This window comes from Prosopis cineraria, unplaced genomic scaffold (assembly GCF_029017545.1).
Source record: "Prosopis cineraria cultivar Desert tree isolate PC_DT_omini unplaced genomic scaffold, ASM2901754v1 PC13, whole genome shotgun sequence".
Taxonomy (NCBI): Eukaryota; Viridiplantae; Streptophyta; class Magnoliopsida; order Fabales; family Fabaceae; genus Prosopis; species Prosopis cineraria.
In genome coordinates, this window is record NW_026555344.1 from 39,301,548 (window position 1) to 39,325,176 (window position 23,629).

A 23,629-nucleotide genomic window follows, 5' to 3' on the forward strand; every position below is an offset into this window, starting at 1 on the left:
TGTATCACATCAACATTGATGATTGCATGGCTTTTCAGGTGATAGGTTGCAGGTGTTTGTTCTCCATTTCTTTACCAATGAAGCTAACGTATGACTCAAACGGGATGTAATCCAAATAATCAAAATGGATAGAAACAAATATTACTCTGTTTTTATTTGTAAAAAAAATTATCACTTTTTATTTTTTTTATATAAATAAAATTATATATTTTAATGAACATTTATTATACATTTTTTAAATCACCCTTTATAATTTACATTAATGAAAAATAATTAATGTACACTTATATTGATTAGCATAAGGCATTTTAGTTTAATTTTTTTATTTTCAGACATAATTATTATGGTTAATTAATTTTTTTAAATTATGTGATATAATTTTTTTTTCTTCTATATAGAAAGAGAGGGAGTACAACCGAATATATGTAATATGACAAAAAAATCCTTATCTTCTGACTGCTGTGAACCTCAGCGGCCAAGAAAAATGACAGAATTAAACCGTCCTACCTTTATTGGACTGGAAGGCAATTTGAACATCAACAAACTCACAAGTAATTTGTGATTAGTTCACTTGTAATCATCAATTAATGCTGCGTCCTGCTTCTCATTCACAGTTCACCATCCCAGAGTTCTTCAATGGTCTTGTAGAACCCAAGTGTCTCGTGAACAAATCCAGTTCCCTTGATTAGCCTCTCCTGCACCAACGGATTTCATGAGTTAATCCAAAAGGCGAGCATTTTCTACGCATTACACATTACAAATGAATGAAAGACTTGCCTGCTTAATCTCAGAGAACTTGGCCATTAATTCTTCAGGGATAGACCAATCGAAGACACGGAAGTTTTCTTTGATTCTGTTCTCGCTCGAGCTCTTAGGGAGGACGCTGTGACCTGCTTGGAGGCCCCAACGAAGGGCCACTTGAGCCGGAGTCTTCCCCAGCTTCTCTGCCACCACGTTGATCACTGGATGCTTAAGGACGTCGCTCTTGACACCTGCTGTTCCTCGAGACCCCAGTGGTGAATATCCCTATATATGACAGAAGTCATCGTTATCAACATATCAATGCAAAATATATAATTTATAACAGATCACTCAATTTATCGATTCTAAACCACATCTAGTTTCATTTAAAGAAATTATTGCTCTTTGGATGTGCAGTATTTAGATTTCTTTTCTCCAATTAATTATGTGTAGAAGCTTAAAACCATTTTCTCCAATTATTTTATAATTTATAAAGGAAATAACACTTCTATGTTTTTTATTCTTTATTAACAATTAAACAAGTACTTTCCGATGTATAAAAAATAAACCAATTAATCCATCCATTCTTAATTATAAAGCAAATGTAACCATGACTTTTTTAATTTTTCTCTACACTTAAATTAATAACTACAACAAAGAAGTGCGTCTAAGAATTATAATTTGGGTACAGTTAACGACGAACAATATTAAAAAAAATATTTATTTGAAGGAGGCTTATATTCACGATCAAACAAGCCTTTAAAACTTTGATCCAGACATGAGGGAGCAGGGTGATTAACTCGTGCTTCGATTTTAGGATCCCCGTGCAGAACCAGACTCAAATATGAGGCGTAGATTTTGGGTGCAATACCAGCGATCATGTACGCTCTGAGCCTCTGATTAATTTGAAAGTATCTCTAAACATTAATCTGACAGGCGGCAGCCTTAAATTGTTTTATCCAAATAGACAGAGGAACTATATATATTTTGATAGATTTTGCCCCCTTGTTGATAATTGGAGCTGTGGATTTAGGGTGGTGTTGTATGTACTCACAGAGATGTGAACTCCATGGGATGCACAGAATTCATGGAGCTTGGGCTGCTGCCACAGGGGGTGGCATTCCACTTGATTCACAGCAGGAGGCACTCTTGCAATCTGCAGCAGCTCATTCAGCTTCTTCGTCGAGAAATTGCTCACTCCGATTGCTCTCGCCTTACCGGACTCGTACGCCGCTTCCATCGCTCTCCACGTGCTCGCTATGTCTGTTTTTGTTTCCGCCAGATTCTCAGGCTTGAGTCCCACCGATCCCTTCTTCATTCTCACTGGCCAGTGTATCTACAAAAATCACACCATATCTTCGTCTCGTTCAACCAAAAGAATTGGCTCGTGAATTAGCGTGAAGTATAAATCTTAAACGTAAAAGATAGATTATACCAGATAGAGATCTAGGTAGTCAAGCTGCAATTCCTTTAGAGTTTTATCCAACGCCTTTGGTACGTCCTCAGGAGCATGATCTGCGCACCTGGAGTTTATCAGAAAAACAGAGCATCTCCGTTCAGTGCAGAAACCAGAGGCAGAAATGTATATTCTGAGAGTGAAAAGCTGGAGAGAAACTTCCAGACGATACAAACCAGAGTTTGGAGGTGATCCATAAGTCTTCACGTTTCACAATTCCTTCATCAAACAGTTTCTTAAGAGCAGAACCAATCTACGAAAACCATATGAAAGATATCAGACTAATGAATAATAGCTTATACAAAGCAATAGAGAGAAAATACAAAAGAAATAAGTAATAGTGATAGATCATTCATTAGTAATACCTCTGCTTGATTGTAGTAAGCTTGAGCACAATCGATGTGCCTGTACCCGACCTGCATAATTCATGACCTTTGTGTAAGCTGAGGTCCCACCAAGGAATCAAACAAGCAAAAAGAATAAATCACAATGAATTCCTTCAAGTTTTTGGAATTTATGCCTTAATAGCAGTAGTAACTGCATTGGCAACAACGCCAGGATCAGCCTGGTATGTCCCCTGACCAACGGAAGGCATCTTAGCCCCAGTGTTGAGCTCGAAGAATCTAATTGCCTTCGCCATTTCCCAATGTTGGAGCGATCAATGTGGGTTTTCTCTTTCTATGTGAATGTGAGGTCGCTGCTACAATTTATAGGCACAATGAGCGAACCCTTGTTGAAGAAGAAGGAGGAGCATGAGCGGCGAAACTCGCAGAAAAAGTCAAGATGGCGAATAGGCATTTTGGAGAAAGATGACAATAAAATCTTTTCAATTATATAAATAATAATTTAATTTTTTATAATGTTACAATTTCATTAAAATTTTTAAAAAATTTTATATTAATAAATTTTAAAATAAAAAATTATTTTATTCTAATTAAAAATAATAAAACTCAATCATAGTTTTTATTTAAAAAATAATAATTTTTATTTCGTAAATTATAAGAATTGAATAAAAAATTAAAAACTTATCAAACATAATTTTTATTATTAAAAAGGGATAATAACAAGTAAGGACCCATAAAAATATTAATGTCAAATTAAAATTTTTTTATGCTAATGTTTCCAAATTTAATATTCATTCTTTCATATTTTAATATTAAAATTTTTAATTTAGCATTAACATTCATATAAAGACCTTATTTGTCATTCTTCTTATTAAAAACAAGCTCTGATCATAATTTTTGGCTTGAGAAATATTAGCTTTTGTTATGTGAATCATAAGTGTTGAATAAAAAATCACAACTTCTCAAGTGTATTTTTTATTATTGAAAAATAAATTCTTAAAATAACAAACTTTAATTATAACTTTTATTTAAAGAATAATAATTTTTATTCAAAAAATGATAATAATTAAATAAAAAATTATAACTCATTCATGAAAATAAAATAATCTTTTTAAATTAAATTTATTATGATAAAATTTTTTAAAAATTTTAATAAAATTATAGCATTTTAAAATATTATATTGTTTAGGGACAATTATATCGAAGTTCCACATAAAAAAATTAATTATTATAAAATTTATTAAAAATTAAATTAAATTATATTAATAACATAATAGTTATCAATATAATTTAATTTAATTATTAATAAATTTTATAATAATTAATTTTTTTATGTAAGATTTAATTGTAATTCTTCTTATTGTTTATCAGTATTCTTTCCATTTAAAAATGTAAAATATTTTTAATTAAATTTTATCCCTCAATAAAGTAGTTAATTATTTTCAAACTAACCATATCTTTTTATTTTTACCCCTATTAAACACGCTATAATAAATATACTTCCTCTGTCTTTATATATAAGGTATTTTTAATCGAATCTCACTTACTAATAAAAATTTGTTATTTAGTTAAACTCACATAAAAATATAATAATTTTTTAGTTTTACCCCTAATAATATCATAGTTAATATTATGATAGTAGTAGGGAAAACATATATTTAATGATTTATTTCATTTTTTAAGATATGGATAAAATTATCTAATTACTTAAAAAAAATCAATGCCACCCCTTATATTTAGGGACAAAATAAGCTTTTAAAAATTATTTTATATATAAGAATGGAGGGGATAAAGTCATTCATTAATAGGGATACTTTTGAAAAAAAGATAATGATTACACCTAAAAATGCTTTACATTTTTGAACATCAAACTTTTTAAAAAATATCTTATACTCCCTCCATTCCAAATTATAGGACATTTTTAAACAAAATCTCACATACCAATAAACTTCATTAAATACACTTAACAACCTTATCTTTTCAAAATAAAAATATAAACTTTTAAAAATATTTATCATTTAATGCATTAAAAAGAGAAGAAACGGAAATTAATTGTAAAAAAAGAAAGGATAATATTGTAATTGGTATATTTAATGAAATCTTAATCTACCCAAAATGTCTTATATTTTAAGATGAAAAAATTTCTTCAAAAATGTCATATAATTTAAAATGGAGGGAGTATTTTTGAATGGAGATTTATCCTTTTCTCAAAATAGTCATTCACTATTTTTTTTTTGTCAAACTTCTAAAAAAGTGAAAAAAATATGTGAAATTGCAGAACAGTTAAACATGATTGATCAGAGACAAGGAATAAAGTTAGGAAAGAATAATTTGATGTTTTTACATATTTTCTAGAGTGTTATATAGGTACAATATACAGATTTTAGAAAGTAGTTCATTGGAGGTTTTAGGCACAGCGCATTTGAGAAATATTGAGCATATGCATTCTTCTGCAGAAAAAAAAAAGAAAGTAGTTTATTAAAAATAGAGAAAATATAATCATAAATTTTGTTAAGAAATAATTTGAAATGTCTCTAACATTATCGTAAGAATTCTTGAAAATTTTTGTAATTTGTATTGTGAGGGTTTGTGAAGTTTGGAGAGAGAATGTCCTATTAGGTTATACTTCTTTAACCCTATTTATAGAATACTTATATAATTATTATGTCCATCTTTATCATTTTACTTCTATTAAATGGTGGGAATGTTATTAAATGCTAAACTATTTTATTTTTAAAGTATATATATTTAATAGAAATAAAATTAAAAACTTGTTGAATTTTTAAATAAAGTTAATAAGATTTAAGATTTTTTTTATTCTGATAAAAATATTACAAGTGATTTATAAATAAAATCAAATGAAATATGTGTGTTTCATCATGGAGAGATTCAAATTCTTAACAAAGTTGGGTCGCGAAAATGTAATGGAGTCACTATGTTATATGAGAATTTGAATTTAGTAAATGGTACATATTTAGTTATTCATTTACTTAATAAGTATCCCACACAATATGATAACAATCCTTGATGCAATTGAAATGCTGTCAATATTTTGTTATATATATGATATATAGAAAATATTGAAATCTCAAATTTTTAAAAAGAACAATGTACTGCATGGGGAGCATGGTGATCGTAAAGGTTGTTTTAAATTTGTAAAGAGAAATATATATTAATATTTTTAAATATTAATTACATTCAATGACTATAGTTATGAAACACTTGTTGGGGGAATGAATTGAAAACACTCACCAAAATCAAAAATGTTGTATGAGGAGTGAGTTAAAAAGTGAAAGCATGATAAAAGGAAAGCGGTGAATGAAAAAGGAGGTGCGTGAATATAATGGCATGGCCGTCCAAGCTCAAGGCATGGCAAAATGCAAAGAAAATAGATAGAAATTATATATGTAAGTTATTTTCTCAAAAAATTATTTTATTCATAAATATAAAAAATATTTTAATATTTTTAAGTAATTAAATAATTTTATTCTTATCTTAAGAAAAAAAATAGGAGATATTAATTGTGTGCTATATTACCCACCACCATTATATTAATTATGACATTATCAAGAGCAAAACTAAACAATTATTGTAATTTTATATACTTTTCAATTAAATAATAAATTTTTATTGGTACACACTTTATATATAAGGTCAAAGAGATTAATAGAAGAATATAAAATATTTTTTTAATTTTCTATGAATATTTCTTTCCATTTAATTATAACTTTAAGTGTGTTTTGTCCAATGTTCATCTTTCATACCGTTGACCAACCGAGAGCTCTTCAAAATCATGTGAAGTTCCATTAACCCGATAAGTAAATAAAGAGCGGGTGGGTGAGTTGTGTGGAGTTGATCAAAGGCACGACAGAGAACCTCCCTCATGTTGTGAGATAGATACACAAACATACATACATACACAGTCCATATTAGACAAGCTTATCAGTATTGTCATGTGGGGGCTGACACTCTAGAGTGTTCACTTAGTTAGCTCTTTCGTCTTGTCTTGCAAATTTCTCATTGTATTTTGGAGCCTTTGATTTTCTCCGATCCCTTGAAAATTGAAATCAGCTCTTGCGTGAATAAAATATCTTTTGCATTGAAATATATAAAGGGACACACACTTGGAATCTTGCTTGTTCGAGCTAGATTGCACTCTGTACTTGCAAGATTTTTGTAATAGCAGTACTTAATTTTCTCTTTTTTTATTTTTTTATCAAAAAAATTACTACAGTTATGTTGGAAGGATTATTTGGTGCTTTTTTTATGAAATATTTTTTATTTTTTCTAAATATTTCTTTTCATTTAATTATAATTGTAGGTGTGTTTTGTCCAATTTCATCTTTCTTACAAGTGTCATCCAAGAACTCTTGAAAACCATGTGAAGTTTTGTTTAGCCAAGAAAGAAATAATAAATAAATAAATAAAGAGTGGCTAGGTGAGTCATGTGAAGTTGAACAAACTACAAAGGCACGACATGGAACCTCTCATGTTGTGAAACAGATACACACACTTACATGGTCTATATACTTCATTCAATCTCATTTATAAGTCACATTCTAAAAGGTTTATTTGATTACATTTATAAATCATGGTGCAGTTTTTTAAGTAATACTTAAAAAATATTTTTAAAATTATCCTTCATAAAAAAATAATAACATGACATCACTTTTTAGCTTTATTATATGAAGGCATATTTGAAATTTGATATACTTTTATTCCTTATACTTTTTTTGCATTAATATTGATGAGATTGATAAAAATAATTTATAAAGAAAACTGGATGAGTAATATCTTTTAACTTATTAGTAATTTCATGTGGTGGCTAATGCTCTAAAGTGACATGGACTTGCTTGGTGCCAAAAGCAACCATTACTGCTGCCCATGATTGGATTGCTTTTGTTGATTGAGATAGGTGAAATATTTCCTCTACTAAACACCATTGACCATTCAAAATCATGGTAATTAAGCAATTAGGTCATAAAAGATTACAAGTTGTGATTTAAGAAAAATAGGAATTTCAATTTTTATAATCAAAATGAGTTAAAACTAACCATTAACTCTTTAATCAGAGTAAAATCAAATTACAAAAGTATGAGATATCCCTGAAGAGTAAAAGAACTTAAAAATAGTTGAAAAATATTAAGTTTGCAAAAAAAAAATAGAGCAATGTACCATGGCTTATGCACATCGCGCCGCGGCGTGTTGCTCTCTATGCCGCGCGCCGCCAATCAGGGGCCAATGTGCTGCAGCGTGTTGCATGTTTTTTATAGTAGATTCTACTATTATTTGACAGTAGAATCGAGCAATTTTCGATGTGTCTTAATTCTTTGTCCGACGTCTGAATGACATGATCTAGGTGTTTATGAGAAGCTCTTTTCATAAATTAACTAATAACATAGGTTTTATTTTTAAAACAAGTCACACCAGGAAGTTGAACATTCAAACACACTTTGACCATTTTTCACAACTTTTTACATCAAAAGAGTGTCCAAAACTTAAAACAAGTGCTAATAGCTATTCCTAACATCCAAACCATACTCATTAGACTTAGAAATACTAGTACAATACATCACATGTACTCAAAAATCAATATAACATAAAATTACTCATTAACCCCTTTTATACCAATAATAAAAGGGGGAGGTAAAATCATTTCATTGCATCAAAATCAATCATAATATATCTAAAATTACATTTATACATTTACACTAGTATTTTGGCCCTATCAATACATATAACTTATCATACACAGTTATTCAGGGACCAAATACAATTCAAATATTTTAAACAACTATATAGTGCAAGTATACACAAAATGCAACTTAAAATTGAAAATAATATTCTATTATATAAAGTATATGAAACTAGAGGCATACAAAAAGGAATGCATAGATTCCTAAGCCTCAGAAGTTTTGTCCCTCTCAGCACTAGAGCTAGAACTTGTAAAATGTTTAATGAAAGAAGTGAATCTAGCCATTCAATTATTAAGGTAAAATATATCATTTGCAGTTATATATCAATTGTAATTAAATATATGCATATGAAATAAAGTTCTTAAAATATGGTTGAACACATATCATAACTTATCACTCCAGTTATAACTTTCCTCAATTATTTCAAACCTTTGAGAAATCAAAGGTTTCCAAGCTTGAATTCCCAAGGTAAATTAGTGTTCAAGAGTGCAATCTACAATCCACAAATTATTGGATTCATCAATATGGTCAAACACACATATTTCAACTCTTATCTTCTCTTTCTAGATTTTTCAATGCCCACAATGTTTATATTTAGGCCTACCTATTAGGCTTATTAACTCTCTTTAGTTCCCAATAACATTAATAAGTTATTAAATTCTCATTAATGACATTACACTCTTCCAACAACCCTCATTAATGCTAAATTCACATATTTATGGGTTCCAACATCCATAAATCCCAAAACTCATCATTTCTAAGTTTTAATACTCCAATCTAATCCTATTAACTCCATTTAAGTCAATGAATTCAAACCCATAACCTATATGGACCGAAAAATCATCTCCCACTATCAAGCTCTAACAAAAAACTCATAAATGTGGATGGGATAGGAAGAAATGGAGTTTAGGTCACTTACCTTAAGTATTTTTAGCTTTAAAATACTCCTAATATCATCCAAAGCTGAACCCTAGTAGAGCTTTCCACTGGTTCTTCGTTTTCCTCTTTACTTCTCTTTAATTTTGCCTTAGTTTGCGATTGATATTCTATAGAAAATGGCTAGCCATAATGAACGCTAAACGTGCCACGATGCATGGCACAAAGAGGCATTCTCTCATTTCAGTTGGGTTTGTGAGCCACAACGGATGTATTTCATGCCGCGACATGTGACACAGAAGTACTTCTTCCTTGGTTTCTTCTCTTTTCAATGCCTAGTTAACCTAACTTCACACTGAACTTATAATTAGGGCTAAAACACAACCAAAATTAATTATTAGACCTCCCTAGCCACACACCACATCAATTTACTTAATTATCTTAATTAAATTTAGTTAATCCATAGATTAAAATTTGAGATGTTATAATAGAATTGTTGACGTCAAACGCGATCGAACCTCCATCAATAGGACCAACCACCGATGGTGACTGAGACCTATCCCATCTGTCATCTAGGACCAAATCATTGATGCCAATGAGGAGTGGACCATGAGCTCTAATTGGGATCAGACTACTAACTTCAATCGAGATGGGACCGTGAGAGCCAATCAAGATTGAATTACCAACTTTGATTGGGATTGAACCGTTGATGCCGACCAGTTATTTTCTAAAAAAATTCCCAATCCAAATCCATCTATCTAAATGCTACCTAATTTATTTTTTATAAATGTAAATTGAAAATTTATTTTAACTATTATTAGATTATGGTATGGTTTATATGATTATATGATACAGCATGATAGATAATCATTCTTTAAAAATAAGAATAAAATGCATTGTATTGGAAGTTGAAGTGATAAAAAATAAATTATATGGCTAAAAATATGAATAAATAAAATTTAAATAATACATTAATTAAAATTTTTTATCTTGTATTTAAATCACCAATCTAGTTCCATGATAATATCATTGAAAATTAAATCAGTATAGTAACCGAAGCAATATTGACAACAATTACTTTAAAACATTATTAGTCTTGATTAGAATTATAGGGGTTGAAGATTATATTTAAATTTAAATTATAAAAGAAAGAAAATAAGGATATATATGATAATAAAATGATTGACCAATGGACATTCTCCTACTAAATTTATATAATAAATTTGACTTGAATTGGATTGAATGAATATAAAATAAACAGAAATAGATTATTCAAATAATATAATTTAATGACTAATGTAATGTTGGAATTTTTGTGTTTGTGTGTGTTAAAAGAAGCCTAACATTGTTTAAACTTAAGGACTTGAGGAAGCCTTAATGTACATATACTAAGATGAATATTTGAATAAGTAAATGGGCTAAAAAAAAGTGGACTTGCGTGCATGATTACGGGCTAATATAGTTGAGATTCAATTTTTTTGCTCTACACAAGTTAGATAAGGTGTGGGGCACTTCAATCACCAATAATTTTTATTATAATATTCAGAAACAGTTTTCTTTAATGATCATTAAGCCATATTTAATTATATTCAAATCCATTAATCTATATTTAATCATCCTTGTATCACCTATAAATTTTGGCTTGTATAAGATTGTCCTCATTGCTTGTTTTGACACACCGTTCAAGTAAGGTAACATTAAGTATTTGCAGTGAGCCATATAATATCATAAGTCAATATCTTCTCATTAGTAAACTCTGACCGAGATCATGCCTTTTAATCTTTTTTATTTTCTTCGAATATTGACCACTTTAACTCTTTAAAGTAGTATAACACTTAAAATTCCTCCCTTAAGTAGTTACTTGGCTTATTTAATGTACTTAACTTAATTACACTTATTTAAATGTAACATTTTATCTTTATGATTACAATGCATGCTAAAAATCTCATTTCATAAAGAATATCATTGTTAAATAGAAAAGAACATAGATATATTATTATCAAAATTAAACCCCATAAATCTTTCTAAAACATATTTATTTACATATGATTGTTTAAAATATATAATACATGCTAGATAGTATTATTTATTTAAAAATATCTAAATAAATTAATAAAAAATATAAATTTTTTCCTTACCTCAACCCCTTTTATTTCAAAAGAGTCCTCTTAGATTAAAAAAAAAAAAATAAGACTTAACTTTTTCCTTCATAAGCTCCACTAACAATCCCTCGAACCAAAGTGCAGTGGCAACAGCTATAAATCAAATCTTCCTGATGCTGAAGAAGGAAAAGAGAAGAACTTCAATCTGCTGCAAGCATGAGAAGGAAGAAGACCAGAATTTTTAGCTAGCAAATGAAAGAATCAAGCTACCAGACATAAACGCATGTGACTTTCAACAGCTGAGAAGGAAGAAAAGAGAAAAACCGAACATGCTCACACACACCGCTGTCATCCACGACACAGCAGAAATAGGGAAAGAGATTCAACCACGCCTCTGTGCAGAAACGGACGAGCAGAGAAGACTAATGACCAAGAGAGGAAGCTGATGGTAAGGATCTAGGAAGGAAAACGATGATCAATAATCAAAAGAGCTTGCTGTCGGTGAGGAGAAGGAAGAAATAAAACTCCGAAAATGCTCTGTTCTCCGCACGGGAATGAGAAGAAAAAAAATCTGAACTAAGGATATTCGGAAAAACTACAACCAAGAGCCTAAAATCTTTTTGTTATAACATAAAACATCAGGAAAACTTTGATAATTTTTTCATAATTTAAAATAAAATAAAATCAACCTTTTAGTTAGTGGAATCTTTATTAAATTATTCTTCATTTTTTATTTAAATTCAACTTTAAAAAATTTCATAATGTTACACTTAGTGCATTTGCTTTGAGATGAAAATTCAAACAAGTAAATAAGCAAAGAATAGAAGTAGGCTCATGCACGTAATAGCAGGTCAATATAGTTGAGATCTAACTTTTTCCCTTGTGCATGAGTTAGATGTGGTGTTTGGCACTTTAATCACCAATAATTAATTTTTATTACGATATTTAGAAATACTTTTTCTTAATGGTTAGTAAATCATATCTAATTATATTTAAGTTCATTAATCTGTATTTAATTGTCCTCAAATCACCTATGAATTTTGGCTTATATAAGTTTGTGCCCACTGCTTGTTTAGACATACCATTTAAGAGTCTTTGAGATATTCTCTTCCTCCTCCTAACTTCTTCCTTTCCTGTTTATATTCCTACTATTCTATTATCCCATTCTTTTTATCGGAGGATTCTGCTCAATTCTAGGGAGATGTTGATGATTGTGTTGAAATGGTTCTTAAAAGCATTATCCTTGGGCATGACTTGGAAAATATTTTTTATATGATTTTCCAACATGTGAAACTATCCATCCTTTTATGAATTGAACTGATTGGGATGGTAATGTCCTAGTTTTTGTATTACACCAACATTGACGATTGCATGGTTTTTTGGGTGATAGGTTGCAGGTGTTTGTTCTCCATTTCATTACCAACAAAGCTAATGTATGAATCCAACGGAAGGTAATCCAAATAATCAAAATGGATGGAAACAAATACAACCGAATATATTTAATGTGACAAAAAAAAAATCCTTATCTTCTGACTGCTGTGAACCTCAACGGCCAAGGAAAATGACCGAATTAATCTGTCCTACAGTTATTGGACTGGAAAGGCATTTTGAACATCAACAAACTCACAAGTAATTTGAGATTAATTTACTTGTAATCATCAATTAATGCTGCATCCTGCTTCTCATTCACAGTTCACCATCCCAGAGTTCTTCAATGGTCTTGTAGAACCCAAGGGTCTCGTGAACAAATCCAGTTCCCTTGATCAGCCTCTCCTGCACCAATGGATTTCATGCGTTAATCCAAAAGCCGAGCATTTTCTACGTATTGAACATTAGAAATGAATGAAAGACTTGCCTGGTTAATCTCAGAGAACTTGGCCATTAATTCTTCAGGGATGGACCAATCGAAGACATGGAAGTTTTCTTTGATTCTGGTCTCGCTCGTGCTCTTAGGGAGGACGCTGTGACCTGCTTGGAGGCCCCAGCGAAGGGCCACTTGAGCCGGAGTCTTCCCCAGCTTCTCTGCCACCATGTTGATCACTGGATGCTTAAGGACGTCACCCTTGATACTTGCTGTTCCTGGAGACCCCAGCGGTGAATATCCCTATAACAGAAATCATCGTTGTCAATATATCAATACAAAATGTATAATTTATAACAGATCACTCCATTTATCGATTCTAAACCACATCTAGTTTCATTTAAAGAAATTACTGCTCTTTGGATGTGCAGTACTTAGTTTTCTTTTCTCCAATTAATTATATACAGAAGCTTAAAATCATTTTCTCCAATTATTTTATAATTTATATTGGAAACAGCACTTCTATGCTTTCTATTCTTTATTAACAATTAAACAAGTGCTTTCCGATGTGCCAAAAAGAAATAGCAATTAAATTAATCCATCCTGTCTTAATTATAAAGCAAATGTAACCATGACTTTTTTAATTTTGCAATACACTTAAAGTAATGACTATAATAAAAAAGTGTGTCAACGAATTATATTTTGGGGACAGTTAAGGACGAACAAAATTAAAAATAATAATAATAACTTGAAGGAGGCTTATATTCATGGTCAAAGAAGGCTTTAAAACTTTGATCCAGCCATGAGGGAGTGAGCGATTAACTCATGCTTCGATTTGAGGGTCCATATGCAGGACCAGACCCAAATATGAGGCCAAGATTTTGGGTGCAATACCAGCGATCATGTAAGCTCTGAGCCTCTGATTAGTTTAAAAATATCTCTAAACATTAATCTGCCAGCCTTAAATTGTTTTATCCAAATAGACAGAGGAGCTGTGTATTGAAAGATTTTGCCTCTTTGGATCAATTGTTATATGCACTCACAGAAATGTGAACTCCATGGGATGCACAGAATTCATGGAGCTTGGGCTGCTGCCACTGGGGGTGGCATTCCACTTGATTAACGGCAGGAGGCACTCTTGCAATCTGCAGCAGCTCATTCAGCTTCTTCGTCGAGAAATTGCTCACTCCGATTGCTCTCGCCTTGCCGGATTCGTACGCCGCCTCCATCGCTCTCCACGTGCTCGCTATGTCTGTTTCCGTCAGATTCTCAGGCTTGAATCCTACCGATCCTCTCTTCATTCTCACTGGCCAGTGTATCTACAAAAATCACACCATATCTTCGCCTCGTTCAACCGAAAGAATTGGCTCGTGAATTAGCGTGAAGTATAAATCTTAAACGTAAAAATAGACTATACCAGATAGAGATCTAGGTAGTCAAGCTGCAACTCCTTCAGAGTTTTATCCAACGCCTTTGGTACGTCCTCAGGAGCATGATCTGCGCACCTGGAGTTTATCAAAAAAACAGAGCATCTCTGTTCATTTCAGCAACCAAATGCAGAGAAACATGTATTCTGAGAGTGAAAAGCTGGAGAGAAACTTCCAGACGATACAGACCAGAGTTTGGAGGTGATCCATAAATCTTCACGTTTCACAATTCCTTCATCAAACAGTTTCTTAAGAGCAGAACCAATCTACGAAAACCATGGGAAATAAATCAGATTAATCAACAAATAGATTATAAAAGCACAGAAAGAAAAGGCAAAAGAAATAAGTAATAGTGATAGATCATTTATTAGTAACACCTCTGCTTGATTGTAGTAAGCTTGAGCACAATCGATGTGCCTGTACCCGACCTGCATAATTCATGACCTTGGTGTAAGCTGAGGTCCCACCAAGAAATCAAACAAGCAAAAAGAATAAATCACAATGAATTCCTTCAAGTTTTTGGAATTTATGCCTTAATAGCAGTGGCAACTGCATTGGCAACAACGCCGGGATCAGCCTGCCATGTCCCCAAACCAACGGAAGGCATCTTAGCCCCAGTGTTGAGCTCGAAGAATCTAATTTCTTTCGCCATTTCCCAATGTTGGAGCGATCAATGTGGGTTTTCTCTTTCTATGTGAGGTCTCTGCTACAATTTATAGGCAGAATGAGGGAACCCTTTAAGAAGGAGGAGAAGGAAGAGCGGCGAAACTCGCAGAAAAAGTGAAGACGGCGAATAGGCATTTTTCGAGAGTCTTCAGCTCTTCTTGATGGCTGATTTACGCGCACACGTCACGGGGCTGGCATCCGAATTTGATTCCTTCTCCCATGCGTGAAAATTAGCCGAACTCCGCGAATACGAATACATGGCCCTTTTCAGTTTTCATTACCCTCCTTTTTATTTTATTACAGTCAAACTTGATCAAAATTTCAATAATTCTAATTTATTATTTTATGAAATTAATATTATAATTTTAAATAAGTAATACATTACTATGTTTAAACTGTTGAAAAAGTTCATCTAATAAAATATTTTAATAATAATTTACCCTTTTAAACTGCACAGAATTTAACAGTTTCAATTTATTTATAAATTTTTATTTAAAATTATAATAGTAATTTTATAAAAAATTAAGGGCTTGTTGGTTTTAACTTATTCAATGAAAAAATTACTTATTTTTTTAAAACAATTATTTTGTGAGTTTTTATTATATTTTTTTAAACTTTTGAAAATAATAAAAAAATTTATTATTTTAAGAAATTATTTTGAGTAGTTTCTAAAAATAAATTAATATGATAAATGAGAGAAAGTGTTTTAAAGAGGTAAAATACGTACAGATATTATAAAATTTTAAAATTACTAACTAATAATCACTTTTTATTATTATAAACAAACATAAAATAATTTTTATTTTTATAAAATTTCTATAAAATAAATATTTTTTATAAAATTTTTAAAATATCTAATTTTTTTTATTTTTAATCTTAAATTAATGATCCCTACTGAAAAAGGAAAAAAAAACAAGGAAAAAATTGAGAGCAAGAGAAAAGGAGAGGTTCCTTTCTCAATGATTTCACAGGAAAATCAAGATAATGGTATTTTATTTTATAAGATAAATATACAATACTCTTGCCAATCTTATCAAAAGTCATCTTAATTTTTAAAAATTATTCTCCCTATTCAAAAATATAAGACATTTTTTTGAAGAGATAGATGTTAAAAAATATAAGACATTTTTAACCTTTCAAGATATAATCATTATTTTTTTTAAAGTACCTCTATATTGATGATGACTTTATATTTATTATAAGGTGTTTAATAGGAATAAATATGAAAAGCTAGGGTTAGTTGAAAAGTAGGTAACTACTTTATTGAAGGTGAGATTCGGTTAAAAATACCTTATATTTTTAAATAGAGGGAGTATATTCTTTGAATCATATTGAGAAAAATATTATTTTATCTTATTTATAAAATATAATATTAATTTTTATCACAAGTTTTCCGTGTTAGCCTGTTAAATGTTGGTAAGGGATAATAAATTATTAAAATATGTATATTTAATAAAAAAATTGATAATTTATTAAATTTATAGTGAGAGTTATTGCATTTCAAGGTTTTTTATTAATTCCTGTAAAATTATGTTGAAAGTAACTTAATTAAAACTAACATTAGTGAGAGTATCAATAATAATTCATTAATCTCTCCTTTTCATCCAAGGACTTTGTGTAGAAAGAATACCCATTAATATCATACACACTCCAACATATAACATCAAAGTTAGGACTTCCTACCAACCATTTAATTATATCAAAAATGTCACTTTCATTCAAAACTTTCTGCTTAAACTAATCTACAAAAGTCTTATTATGCTCTTTTAACAACCTTTGTTCAGTCATTCTCATTTGATAATTTTCTGCCTTTAGAAGTTCGTTGTGAGAAGAAATGTATTCTTTAACTTCATCAATATTATTTAAGATATATAAATGTACTTCTTGTAATTCATCATGACTCATGCTCTTTACTGATATTCCACGTGTGCCTTGACCTAATTGCCTCTTCTCACGATAAGATTTAGGAAGTCTAATTGATTCTGTACTTGACAAGTAATTAGAACAAAATTCAATGGCTTCTTCGGTAACATATTTTTTAACTATCGATGCTTCAAGTTGATATGGATTCTTGACATACTCTTTTAGTATTTTCATGTATCTCTCAACTGGGTACATTCATTGTAAATAAACAGGGCCACGCAATTTTACCTCCCTCACTAGATGTACTATTAGGTGAACCATAATGTCAAAAAAAGTAGGAAGAAAGTGCATCTCAAGTTGGCACAAAATCATACAAGCTTCTTGTTCTAACTCTTCTAGTTTACAGGGATCTATAGCTTTACTGCATAAAGTATTGAAAAAGAAATAGAGTCTAGTTATTGTAAGTTTTAAATCTTCTTTTAATAAACCTCAAATAGCCAAAGGTAATAGTTGTTGTATCAAGACATGGCAATCATGAGACTTTAAGCTTACCAGTTTCAACTCTTTCACAGACATAAGCTTCCCAATATTTGAAGAATACCCCGAAGGAACTTTAATTCCATGTAAACACTCATAAAAATTTATTTTCTCAAACTTGCACAATGTATGAGAGGTTAGGGGACAATAAGTTCACTTACCTTCTGGTCTCGAGTGTAAATCCTCTCGTATTCCCATTTCTTTTAAATCTAATCTTACGTTCACACCGTCCTTGGTCTTTCTTGGTATGTTCAGAAGCATTCCAATAATACTATCACACATGTTTTTCTCCACATGCATAACATCAATACAGTGCCTTACTTTAAGATTGTGCTAATATGAAAGATCAAAAAAGATAGACCTTTTTTTTTCATATGTTTTTTGCACTAATGTTCTTTTTAGTCTTATCGAAGACAATATTGATATCTTTCACCCATTCAAACACTTGATTCCCAGTCAAAGCATTCAGAGCATGATTGTTCTCTTGGTGACCATGAACAGCTTTCTTTAATTTACGATAACGGTGATCTCGTCTAAGAAACTTCCGATGGCCAAGGTAGACTGTCTTCCTTCCATGTTGAAGTTGATGATAGTTTGTGCTTTCTTCACAAATTGGACAAGCTTTATGACCTTTCACACTATAACTAGACAAATTTTCATATGCAGGAAAATTATTTATAGTACAAAAGATCATAGCATGTAACTTAAAATTTTCCTTTCGATTTGCATCAAACATTTCCACACGTACCTCCCACAACATTTTCAAATCTTCAATTAGAGGTCTTAGGTAAATATCAATATCATTTCCAGGTTGTTTTGATCCTGAAATCAATATGAATAGCATCATGTACTTCTGTTTCATGCACAGTCGAGGTGATAGGTTATAAATCACCAAAACAATAGGCTATGAACTATGTATACTACTGAGACTACTATAAGGATTCATTCTATCAGTAGAAAGTTCGAGCCTTAGGTTTCTTGGCTCATTACCAAATTTAAGAAACAATTGATCAATTTTCTTCCACTGAGGAAAATCGACTGGATGTCGAAGTCTTCCATCAAATATCCTCTCATTTGTATGCCACATCAAGTTCTTCGCATCATTAATATTTGCAAACAAGCGCTTGAACCTTGGTATAATTGGAAGATACCATAAGACCTTTGCAGGAGCCCCCTTCTCTTTGTACTGTGGTGCCTCACATTTCGGACACTTCTCCTCCCCTTCAAGCTCGTTTCTGTACAATATACAATCATTAAGGCATGCATGTATTTTTTTTATACTTCATACCCATTGGACATAAGATCTTCTTGGCATCATAATAACAATTTGGTAATACATTGCCTTTCGGCAACATTATTTGAAGTAACTTTAGCAACTAAGTAAAACTTTGGTCACTCTACCTAGCTCTTGCCTTTAAGGTAACCAGTTTTAACACCCCAAATAACAAACTAAAATCAATGCACCCTGGATATAGAGGCTTCTCTGCGTCAGTGCATAAGTTATCATATATATGTGCTCGTTTAAAAGCTTCTTCCCCCACATTACGAATCATGTCCTCTAATCGATCTTCATTCATATCTATTTCATCATTCAGATTATCAATTTTCACGTATTGAGACGTGTTATTATAATGTTCCAATCGTTCACCATGCCAAATTCATATTGTATAATTCTTGCAAATTCCATCACAAATCAAGTGCTCTCTTATTTCGACTGCACCTAATCTCCTCTCATTCAAGCAATTAACACAAGGGAGAACCTTACACTGTTGTCAACAGTATTTTTCTTAGCAAATTCTAAAAATTCCTTCACCCCATTATCATACTCATCACTTGTTCGTCTAGCATTCATCCAACTACGATCCATATGTCAACACCTAAAAAATATACTAATGTTAAAAATTAAACCTTCTTAAAAATGACCATATGCAAACAACTTGATGAGGCCTTCTTAAAAACTAAATTTAAGCAATTCAAAGGAAAAGAATGAATTTTAAAAAATTTCGACAGAGTCTCCCTAAAAATTAGACCTCCCAAGATTTTTAAAAAATTTTAATAGAGAAAATTGATAATTTTAAACCAAATTAATGATCACATGCAACAACTTAAGGCTTTATGAATCCACTAACAGCATTTTCAATAATAATCAATATCATTATTATCATATATATATACACACGCACACACATATCAGCCTAATAAATTAATAAAAAAATACAATCAAATAAAAAATTATCTTTACAAAAATTAAGAGCCATACCTAATCAATCAAGAGTGGTGACAGAAATAAGAGGAGGAGCAAGCAGGAGGAGAAAGAGGCGGTAGAGGTAGGGGGAGGGAATGGCAACAGAAGGGGGAGGGGCAGCTGTAGGGGGAGGGGGTATAGGGATGGGGGGTGGGGGCCGACAGGGAGGGGGATGGGGGTAAGGACGGGGGGGGGCAGGGGGACAGGGGTGGGGACGGGGGTGAGGACCGAGGGGGGTGAGGACGGGGGGCTATGGGGAAGGGGATGAAGGGAAGAGGAAGGATGAATAAGGGACAGGGGATGAGGGAGGAAAGCATGAATGAGTGTTCTAAAGGCACAAAAATAAGGGAAGAGAAGCACGGAGTTTAAAAGTAAAAAAAATTGAACCACTTTCTACAACGAGTCACCATGCACCTACTGTAGAAAGTGGTTTTCTACAGCGGGTGCAAGCCACCCGCTACAGAAAATCGTGTCACCTACTGTAGAAAATTATCTTTCTACAGCGGGTGTTATTTTTAACAGCAGTTGCCTTTTTACTCGATGTAAAATCTATAATACGTATTGTCAAAATTACAAAAATGCCATCACCTTAACTTTTTACATTGTTTGGCTTTCAACCGATGTAGAAAGTGCCCCTTAAATTTTATATTTTGTACTAGTGAATGACATGGTTAGAGCAAGCAGAAAAATATTTCAAGAGGATGGAGAAGAAAAACAAAAAAACCAAAACCTTGAAGTGGCTTTCATTGCAATGTGCGTTTGTGCAAGAACACAAGGAAAGCTATTGAGAAGTGAAAAGTAAATGCAAACACACGGCGAATAAATCTTGAAGTTTAGTTATTCAGGTGGCTAAAGACATGACGTAGCGACACACACGATTGAAATGAAGAAGGAGAGACTCTCGCCTCATGTGCAGCCATGTTGTGCGATGATAAGGATTGAAATTAGGGCAAGCAGAAATAAAGAATGAATGGGACATAGTTTGAGTAAAACTCTTTTACATTTTATGGTTTGGTAAATAATATATTTAATACTAGAAAATATATTCATCTAGACAGAGTTAGACCATATGGTCTCTCCACTAGCAGTCTCTAGGTGTGGTCTAGTTCGATTAGTCTAGTCCTTTCTTTGGGTTCACTTTTCAAAATGAGTTTGTTCGGGTCATGCCAGGTTAGATCGGGTTATGAATTTCTTTTTTCACAATCTTATTTTAAGGTTTTTCTTAGTTTCAATGAAAATATTAGAAGTTACTTATAAAAAAAACTAAAGGGAGTAGTTGTGTTTCGTCATGGAGAGATTCAAATTCTTAACAATGTTGGGCCGTGAAAATGTAACAAAGTCACTATTTTATATGAGAATTTGGATTTAGTGAATGTCATACATTTACTCACTTAATGAATATCTTCTGTGATATAATAATAACCATTTAATTTAGTCAAAAGGTTATCAAATATTTTGTTATATGACGTAAAGAAAGTATTGAAATATCAAACTTTTAGATGGAACAATGTATTAAATGAAGAGTATTTTGGTTGTAAAGATTGTGTTGAATTTTTAAAAGAAGTATATCTTAATAATTTTTAAATATTAATTAAATTTAATTATTATAATTGAGCCACTTATTTGAGGGGATGACGTTAGAATAATTACCAAATTCAAATATATTATATGAAACAATGTGATGGAGTAAGTTAAAAGTGAAAGCGTGATGAAAGGAAAGCAGTGTATGAAAGAAGAGGTAAGTGAATACGATGGCCATGGCCGTCCAAGTCCAAGGCATTGGTAAAATGCCAAAAAAAATAAAAAGAAAGTAGAAAGAAACTATTCATGTAAAATATTTTTTAAAAACTTGTTTTATCTTTAAATATAAAGAATGTTGTGTTATTTTTTAGTAATTAAATAATTTTTTCCTTTTCTTAAAAAAAATAGGAGATATTAACTGTATACTTTATTAGCCACCATCATAATATTAATTATGACATTATTAAAAAAAACTGGTAAATTATTGTAATTTTATATGCTTTCAATTAAATACTATTTTTTTATTGGTACACACTTTATATATAAGGTTGGAGTAATAGATGAATATGAAATATTTTTATATTTTCTCTAAATATTTCTTTCCATTTAATTATAATTCTAAGTGTGTTTTGTCCAATTTCATCTTTCACACAAGCACCATCCAAGAACTCTTAAAAACCATGTGAAGTTTTGTTTAGCCAAGAAAGAAATAATAAATAAATAAATAAAGAGTGGGTGGGTGAGTCATGTGAAGTTGAACAAAGGCACCACATGGAACCTCCCTTGTGTCATGTAGTCCATATTAGACAAGCTTATCATTAATTTCATGTGAGGGCTAACGCTCTAGAGTATTTACTTTGTCAGCACCTTCCTCTTGTTTTACAAATTTCTTATTGTATTTTGGAGCTTTTAATTTTCTCCGATCCCTTGAAAATTAAAATTAGCTCATGCGTGAATAAAATATCTTTTGCATTGAAATATACAAAGGGACACAAACTTGGAATCTTGCTTATTCTAACTAGATTGCACTCTATACTTGCAAGATTTTGTAATAGCAGTAATTAAATCTCCCTTTCTTTATTTTTTTTAAAGAGAAAAAAACACTACAGTCATGTTGGAAGGGTTATTTAGTGCTTTTACCTCAAAAGATTTTAAAGTCATATAAATTTGATATGCAGTTAATAAAAACTTAACTTGTACCTTACAGATACTAAAATAAGTTATAATTTTGTTACTGATATAAACTCTTGGTTAATAATAAATGTGTATTTTTCTTAACATCTATTCTAAAAGTTATGAGACATACCTTACCTTTTATTTGAAGCCCAACCTATATTAGTATTACTTTTTTTTTTTAAAAATGTTATTGAGTTTTTTTTTGTAACAAACAAAATTACATTGACAATAACAAGATCAAAATACAAAGTTAGAATTCAAAGTCCAAGGTGAAAATCCAAATTCAAAATAAATTAAATCTTCCTAATTGAAATAAAAACGACATCAAAATGTATGGAAATGATCGAGCTATGTAAGGAGATTAGATCAATTGCAACAACATTATCTCACTTGTGTTCTGGTAACTCTACTTATCCAAAAGTTGTTTCTTTGTTTTTTTTTTCTTTTAATGCAATGGAGTCTCGAAGGCATGGAGGGAATGTTATGATTGCTATGATAGTTGAGTATCTACCAGATCAGTGATCTAAAGTAAATAAAGTAGAATAGCAGGGTGCCTTCCATTTGATGTTGTGAAGCATATATACAAGAGTTCATTTGAATGATTATCCGGCAATTAATGAACACTTTTTTTTTTAATTCATTAGATAAGTTCATTAGTCATCTGATTCACTACATTTATACATTAGATAAGTTCAAAGTTTGTTAGTGTGAATCGGCCAAACTAATAAACAAATTGTAAGTATATGCACTCCCGTATAAAAATCAATAAAGATTTAAAGGTATTATTGAATAACAAATTAAAAGTACCATAATCTCAAAGAATGCAAACCCCACTTAAAAAGTTTTAGAATTAGAATTAATGAGATAATGAAATGGGAGAAGTTCGTAGTTGAATGTGACAAAGTAATTAAACATATGGCATAATTAAGCATATTAGCTTCCAGAAATGTGGCATACACATAGTTTTAAAGGTGGTCCCCTAACGGAGGTAAGTGGAGCAGGTGACCAAGATGTTTAAGCATATGCCTCTCATAGTTTTAGTACACTTTTTATAATTAGATTGCTTTATTAGGTAATTCAGTTGGCATGATTTGCTTAAACAAGTTTACATTACGTGAGTTCTGCCTCACCAAATTGAATCAAACAATTTTGTTTCTCAATTTTTATTTGTGGAATCA

General features: G+C 31.1%; 3 protein-coding genes across 3 annotated transcripts; all 3 read right to left on the reverse strand.

Annotated features, from left to right (window-relative positions):
- Positions 1 to 608: 608 nt before the first annotated feature.
- On the reverse strand, positions 609 to 1,622 carry LOC129290104 (NADPH-dependent aldo-keto reductase, chloroplastic-like). Its single transcript, XM_054926807.1, has 3 exons — positions 1,575 to 1,622; positions 778 to 1,026; positions 609 to 695 (listed from the first exon to the last, which is right to left on the reverse strand). The coding sequence occupies exons 1-3, from the start codon at positions 1,620 to 1,622 to the stop codon at positions 609 to 611; spliced, it is 384 nt and encodes a 127-aa protein (XP_054782782.1).
- A 95-nt stretch (positions 1,623 to 1,717) lies between these two features.
- Positions 1,718 to 2,852, reverse strand: LOC129290105 (NADPH-dependent aldo-keto reductase, chloroplastic-like). Its single transcript, XM_054926808.1, has 5 exons — positions 2,718 to 2,852; positions 2,563 to 2,613; positions 2,374 to 2,450; positions 2,177 to 2,264; positions 1,718 to 2,077 (listed from the first exon to the last, which is right to left on the reverse strand). Exons 1-5 carry the CDS (start codon positions 2,835 to 2,837, stop codon positions 1,718 to 1,720), a joined length of 696 nt encoding a protein of 231 aa, XP_054782783.1. The 5' UTR covers positions 2,838 to 2,852.
- A 9,799-nt stretch (positions 2,853 to 12,651) lies between these two features.
- Positions 12,652 to 15,238, reverse strand: LOC129291139 (NADPH-dependent aldo-keto reductase, chloroplastic-like). The gene is made up of 7 exons (XM_054928337.1): positions 14,976 to 15,238; positions 14,821 to 14,871; positions 14,633 to 14,709; positions 14,434 to 14,521; positions 14,060 to 14,335; positions 13,071 to 13,319; positions 12,652 to 12,988 (listed from the first exon to the last, which is right to left on the reverse strand). Exons 1-7 carry the CDS (start codon positions 15,093 to 15,095, stop codon positions 12,902 to 12,904), a joined length of 948 nt encoding a protein of 315 aa, XP_054784312.1. The 5' UTR covers positions 15,096 to 15,238; the 3' UTR covers positions 12,652 to 12,901.
- Positions 15,239 to 23,629: the final 8,391 nt, after the last annotated feature.